This window comes from Alosa pseudoharengus, unplaced genomic scaffold (genome assembly GCF_046254945.1).
Source record: "Alosa pseudoharengus isolate Yale_2024_CS ecotype anadromous, Long Island Sound unplaced genomic scaffold, YU_APseudo_1.1 YU_APseudo_1.1_scf_16, whole genome shotgun sequence".
NCBI lineage: Eukaryota > Metazoa > Chordata > Actinopteri > Clupeiformes > Clupeidae > Alosa > Alosa pseudoharengus.
The window spans coordinates 21,339,268-21,346,767 of NW_027468630.1; the positions used below are offsets into that span (position 1 = coordinate 21,339,268).

General features: G+C 42.6%; 1 protein-coding gene across 1 annotated transcript in view; it reads left to right on the forward strand.

The window, feature by feature from the left end:
- The window catches only part of hcn4 (hyperpolarization activated cyclic nucleotide-gated potassium channel 4), a 96,897-nt gene that overhangs the window by 22,809 nt on the left and 66,588 nt on the right, over positions 1 to 7,500 (forward strand). The window contains exon 2 of the mRNA XM_076286598.1: positions 6,214 to 6,637. Coding sequence (XP_076142713.1) covers positions 6,214 to 6,637 — 424 coding nt within the window. The remainder of the gene's footprint in view (positions 1 to 6,213; positions 6,638 to 7,500) is intronic.

The window sequence follows — 7,500 nt, forward strand, 5'->3', positions numbered from 1 at the left end:
GAAAACCGTAGGGTTTAGTAGGACCATTTTTTTTTGTATGTTGATCTCAAGGGGCCATGTCAACCCATTCCATAACCACTCATTTCATGTATAGCGCCACCTAGTTAAACACAAAAAAGTAAAAATGAGGTGTTGTAATCGCAGGTATCTGTGACCTAACATAGTCAAAACTGCACGAAATTGGAAGTGTAGGATCATTGTGACACCCTCTGTATGCACGCCAAATTTTGTGGAATTCCGTTCATGGGGGGCCACACAATAAATTAATTTATGTTACTATACACCAACTGGCCTGTAGGTGGCCGGAGACAGTTTTCTGTGAATATCTCAAGAACCGTAGGGCCTAGGAGGACCACCTTTTTTTGTATGTTGGTCTTAAGGGGCCATGTCAACCCATCCCATTACCACTTTTTTCATGTATAGCGCCACCTAGTTAAAAATTAAAAAGCAAAAAATTAGGTGTTTTCATCACAATATCTCTGGCTGACATGGTCAAAACGGCACGAAATTAAAAGTGTAGGATCATTATGACACCCTCCGAAGGCATGCCAAGTTTCGTGAACTTTCGTTCATGGGGGGCCTTACAATAAAATAATTTATGTGTACATTTAGTGACCGTACACCAACAGTTTTCTGTGAATATCTTGAGAATCGTAGGGCCTAGGATGACCAATTTTTTGCGTATGTTTTCCTCCAGGGGTCATGTTAACCCATTCCATATGCACACATGTGCATAAACAGATACACACGCACACACATACATTCACAGTAATCATATGTATGACACATACTCACACAGTAGTAGACATATGTACGCATGCATGCACATGCACACACACAGGCACATACACAGGCACACACACACACACACACACACACACAAACACACACACACACACACACACATAAACATAAACATGTACACGCAGACATGCACACAATTCAAGAATTTCTCAGAATTATGAACAGGCAAGTTGGGGGTGGGGTTGTATAAAATGAATTTTACATGTGAAATCTATGAACTAATCATGTTTTGGTACTTGTTGTCTAGCAGATACCAGTGAGAATTGAGTGTGCATAATGCAATTTAGTGAGACAGTTAGAATCATATATGCCTTTCAGCGTGATTTATTTTTGTGGAAAAAATGTGCTGGACTGGATTTTGTACCGCTCTGCGGTACATCTAGTTTTACATGGACCCTCCTTGATAAGGAATCATGTTACATGGACCCCTGCTTTATAGGGTATCATGTTACATGGACCCCTTCTTTATAGGGTACAGTTTTACATAGACCCCTTCTTTATAGTGTATCATTGGACCCTCCTTGATAAGATATCATGTTACATGGACTCCTCCTTTATAGGGTATCATTTTACATGGAGTCCTTCTTTATAGAGGGTATCATGTAACATGGACCCCTTCTTTATAGGGTATATTTTACATAGACTCCTTTATAGGGTATCATGTCACATTGACCCCTTCTTTACTGGGTATCATTTTTACATGGATCCCTTCTTTATAGGGTGTAATTTAACATGGACTATTGTGCTTTCATGACTGTTGATGCTGTATTTATGAAAGATTATTTACATCCAGTTTTTTCAATAAGTCTTATGACAACAGCCAAAATATTTTCATGCTCACAAGCATGTGACATGACATGATATGGTACTGCATCTAACATTATATGTAACTATTATTTGAGTGATTGTTATTGGCAATGGTGATGGGACACTGCTATGATATTTCACAATAAATGTAAAACTGTAAAACAGTACGGCAATCTTAATGATTAATGGCAATATGGTGCAATTGCCACAAACTGTTCGTGGCATGATTAAGATTTCTGACATCTGCAGTCTCTAATATAGTGAATGGATTCATCTGTTCTATGAAGCCTTGACTTGAAATGTAGTTGTCCTTATATGCAACTACAGGACTGGTGGGAGTCAGAGATTATGCTGTTTAGCATGAGAAAAATCAACATTTACAATTTAACAGTCTGTTTGTCTAACCAAACACAACTAGAAGTGAGTGTTGTAATTTGTATATTCTAATATTATACTGTAGGACAGTGTTTCTCAAAGTGTGGTCCGGGGACCACTGGTGGTCCGCAAGCTATCCCAAGTGGTCCGCGAGCAGACGTGGTAAAAAATAATATAGATGAGTTGTTTGCAATATTGAACCAACTTGTATGTAAATTCAAATAGTTCTGCAACACTGCCTATGTAAGCTATGCCAGTTTAAATCATATGAATCCTCTGACACAATAAGCAAGGTGCAAAGACAATTAGCAAGGTGGTTCAGTGACTAGGCCTATTGTGTCTATTAGCTAGGTGGTCCGTGAGGTTTTTTTACTGGTTGAGTGGTCCTTGGTCTGAAAAAGTTTGAGAAACACTGCTGTAGGAGATATCAAAGAAGAAAGAGTTTTAGGAAGCAAAGATTGTACCATGGGGTTTGAATAGGGTTTTGGAGAGAGCCACCAAATAAAAGCATTTTCGTGCACATACAGTGCATGTTCACATAGTATAATATGTATGCTTATCATGCCACACAGATGAGTAGACACATGCTTGCATACACATACAGTACGCACACACACACACACACACACACACACACACACACACACACACACACACACACACACACACACACACACACACACACACACACTGTACACACAGACGCACACACACACACACACACACACAAACAAACACACACACACACAGAGGGCTCGCATGTACATACGCGCACACACACACACACACACACACACACACACACACACACACACACACACACACACACACACACGCATACACACACACACACACACACACACATACACACACACACACACACACACACACACACACACACACACACACACACACATACACACAAATAAACACACACACACACAGAGGGCCATATTATGTACCGGAGAGTTAGCCCATGTATTTCACATAAAGTCACACACAACGATTAAACATAAAGAGTGTATCTTCAAGCACAGTGCTTTGCTCTGTAAATAGTGCAGAAAGAATGGCACACGCTTCCTTGCACCATGCTTGTACACAACCTTCACCCACTCATTATTTCCATCACTTTGTCACTCCATCTTTCCATCACTCCTCCTCCTTCTCATCCCTCTCTTCTTCTCCTTCCCTGACTGATCACACTATAGAGTTTATTCTCTGTGCCCTCCGCTGTTTCTGGAATCTTTTACGTTCATCAATACCTGCATCTCGTTTTACAGATCCTTTCTCCATCTGTCCCTATTTCTCTCCTTTAGGTATATTCCTCTATCACTCTTTATCTGTCTCCACCTTCTTCTTTCCCTCCCCTCCTTTGTCTCATCCTTTTACTTTCCACTCCACCCTTCGTTCTCATCCAACTTTTCCACCCTTTCTCCTTCCCTCCATTTCTCTCACCCTTGTGTCCCTCTCTCTATCACTCCATTCTTCCCTCTCTCCCTCGTGTCCCTGGCTCATGGGCAGAGAACAGGTGGAACTCACGCAGGTGCGTCGCTCCCTGGGGTCCCCCATCCCGCTGTCTCGCTGTTCTGCGTCTCACCCTTTCCCGTTCCCTTTCCGTTCCCTTCCTTCCGGCTCAGGAGAGCGGACACAGTGGACTACAGGAGAGTAGAGCAACTCTCTCCCTGTCCTCCATTTCCACGCTCACAGAAAAAAACACAGACCACAGGGGTTGTCTGCTAGACAGCCCTCCTTTTTTTTCTTCTTTTTTTTTACCTCCTGGTGTCTGAGCTCAGTTCTGGTCCGACCCACTTTGAGGCTCCTTGTTGGGTTCTGAGAAGTGTTAGTACAGGCAGAGGACTTAGTGAGGAGGTGCGTCCAGGTGTCAGCACAGCAAGAAATGATGAGATACATAAAACCCAGCATTACGGCCGTGTTGTTGTGAGCGTCCGTTGTGTTTCTGTGCCAATCTGATTCGCGCACGTAATTTCAGTTCACAAGGTTTTCTTGACATTTGGCATGCTGTTCGAATTGTGACATTCTAGAAACAAATGTCATTATCGGCGAACACGCCCCCCCCCCCCCTCTTTGAAGTTTCTTTGGTTCTCCTGGGCTTTAAGTCTTAACCAAAAAAAAAACAGTGGTGGGAACGTCTCACTAAATATAACTCCGCTTGACAGGATTCTGAAAGAGTGGATACCCTTGTTACTTTGAAGAATTCCAATTACTGTCACAGTTTTGGATGTAAACGTGTGTGTTTGTGTGTGTGTGTTTGTGTGTGTGTGTGTGTGTGTGTGTGTGTGTGTGTGTGTGTGTGTGTGTGTGTGTGTGTGTGTGTGTGTGAGCATGTTTGCATGTCTGTGTGTGTTAGTGTGTCTGCACATGGATGTGTTTGTGTGTGTTTGTGTGTTTGTGTGTGTGTCTGTATGTGTGTGTGTGTGTGAGAGAGAGAGAGAGAGAGAGAGAGAGAGAGAGAGAGAGAGAGAGAGAGAGAGAGAGAGAGAGAATGAGAGCTCCCAGGCATGTGTATGTGTGTGTGTGTGTGTGTGTGTGTGTGTGTGTGTGTGTCTGTAAGTGTTAATCCATCCACAATGTGGCTCAACCCTCCTAGACAGCTGTGTGTGTAATTAGTGTTTATTTGGAGTAACATGTCGTGTCCATGAACAAGAGAGTGAGTGCTCCCAGGGGTAGCCAGGGATTGTTCTTTTTTCCCTTCACTTTCCCCAGGTTAAAATCCCAACGTCAAAATGCATCAACATACAGAACGGCACGGCTTTCATTTGTTTTTGCCCTAGGGGCTTTAAATTACTTTTGCCCCCAAGATGGATTTTTATGGGGCAGCTATGCTCGAGCGGTTAAATCATCTGCCCTCTGCAAGACCAGCTCACAAGCTGACGTTCCTCACAATGCAATCTACACAGCGCCAAGGATACTTCATCCTTTATACAAGAGAGCCAATCTAGATTCAATTACAGGTCAGCCAGCAGGGGCAATTTATAACCAAACATGAGGAGACACTGGGAGGATGGACGAGGTTGCGCCACACTTAGTAATCAGCGGTTAACCCTTATTGACCTCGCCGCCACCAAACAGCCGGAGAGAGACCGCCGGCGAGGAGTAACAATTTACAATACAATGCAATTAGATCTCCTTGTGAGATAGGCCAGCCACTATTTATTTCTGGCGATAGCGATGTGAGTGCTCGGATTTCTGAGGAAAAGCCGGTAATAAATGAATCAGTTGTGCAAAGGTAATAGCTTTGTTTGAAATTACATTATGAATTAAACAAATTAATTACAGACTCTTTGTCAATCCACATTATTACATTGTTTTTCTGGCATGTGTATGTGTGGTGTGTGTGTGTGTGTGTGTGTGTGTGTGTGTGTGTGTGTGTGTGTGTGTATTAGTTAGCATGCGTGTGTGTTTATGTGTATGTCTGCGTGTGTGAATTTTCTGATCCTGCTTAGGTTATTCAAAGCGCCTGCACAAACAGCTGTGGAACTAAAACCAAACAGTATTAGTATTTTTCTCATCTGTAGGTCTCTGTGAAATAAATCTGCTGTGTCTACCAAGAGTGCAAATAGCTTAATGTATTTCGATATTGAATAATCAGAAACACAATGTTCAGCTCATTTTTTAGCCGTCACATTTCTAGAAGAGTTCTACTTGTTGGCTGAGTCATTAAAAACCAAATACCTTCTGGGGAAAGGCAAGAACACGATAACAGTGACACATTTAATCTGGAGAATTTGCTTAAATGTTGTAAATAAGTTGTAGAAGGAAATGGGTCTTCAGAGACCATCCAACTTTTGGGCAGACAGTTTTCTTACATTATCAGCATTTGTATTTCCCTTACATTCTCTATTTCTGTAGCAAACCACTTTTCAGGCACTTTTCTAACTCTAGCAATTAATTCTCTGTATTTCTGACAGACCACTTCTCTGTGTGTTTTTTTTTTACTCTCCTTCTTGGTTTTGAATCTCATGTCTCCCCATTAATTGCTTTTCATTAACTCTGAGAAGGAACTGTGAACAGCCACTTTCTGACTTTTGCTTTGCAATGATGCCCATCTCCCTCTCTCCCCCATTTGTCTAGTGACGGGACAAAAAAAATCTATGGCACGACATGACAGGGACGTGTAATTTGGAGAGATGCTTGGAGGTTCTGAGTGAACTTGGTAGTGACTGATGACTGATTGTCATTTCTTCTCGTTTTCGCTTTACTGATCAGGTTCTACTGGGACCTCACCATGCTCCTGCTTATGGTGGGCAATCTGATCATCATCCCCGTTGGCATCACCTTCTTCAAGGATGAGCACACGCCGCCCTGGATCGTCTTCAACGTTGTTTCAGACACGTTCTTCCTCATGGACCTGGTGCTCAACTTCCGCACGGGCATCGTCAAAGAGGACAACACGGAGATCATCCTGGACCCGCAGCAGATCAAGATCAAGTACCTGCGCAGTTGGTTCGTGGTGGACTTCATCTCCTCCATCCCCGTCGACTACATCTTCCTCATCGTGGAGACGCGCATCGACTCGGACTTCTACAAGACGGCACGCGCGCTTCGCATCGTCCGCTTCACCAAGATCCTCAGCTTGCTCCGGCTGCTGAGGCTGTCCCGCCTCATACGCTACATCCACCAATGGGAGGAGGTAAGACATATCACCTATTGGTTGTATGGTGATGTAGGGGTAGTCTAATTTGAATATCTGATCTTGCTGTTTCCCTGACAACCAATCAGTTTAGAATGTGTAGGAAGTAGAGGAAATCTGGCTAAATCCCGGTGGAAATATAGGTTATTTAACTTTTAAGTTCCTTTCAGGACCCAAAGTGGATGCTCTGGGCTTTTGCTATCACTGAAACTAGGCATTGACTAGTTGACTGTTTATTTGTTTTGTGTGGTTGATATGTGTGGGCTAGATAAGGGATAAAGATTTGACAAATGAAACAAATCTATGGGATCTGTGATCTATGGATCTTGAACAGATACACAACTGTGTGTTCAGTGGGCATCCACAGAATATGGAGAAGATATATGACCAGTAAATTATCCATGAGCTGTGATATCTTTAGTAGACCTGGACTTACTAGATAGTGCTGAGGCCGAACACAACCTGCCTTCTTCCTTTCCCGTAATCTGAGCCTCCTGTTTTAGAGTTCTTTTTGATTAGAGAGCATAGTGAATGCATTTGCTTTCACATAAGAAATGTGTAGGGATTTAAAAAAACTCTGGCCAACCTGATATTTGGCTTCTCAGTTGTGAATTTCCAGGCCATAATAACCCTCGCTAGCGTCCTCATGGAACTTTTAGAGCCAGTCACCATGCTCCCTTCTTCCATTCCATGAGATGACTCAGGGGTTTTTGGGAATATTACTGAATGTTTTACTGGAGTAGATGATAACCACATAGAGGGGAAGTTGATTAACATAAGTATTTGTTGGATATTATGTTATAATACAGACTGATTCTCAGTCAAATAAATCATTGAACAGTTTTGTTTTGTTTTCAGTAGGC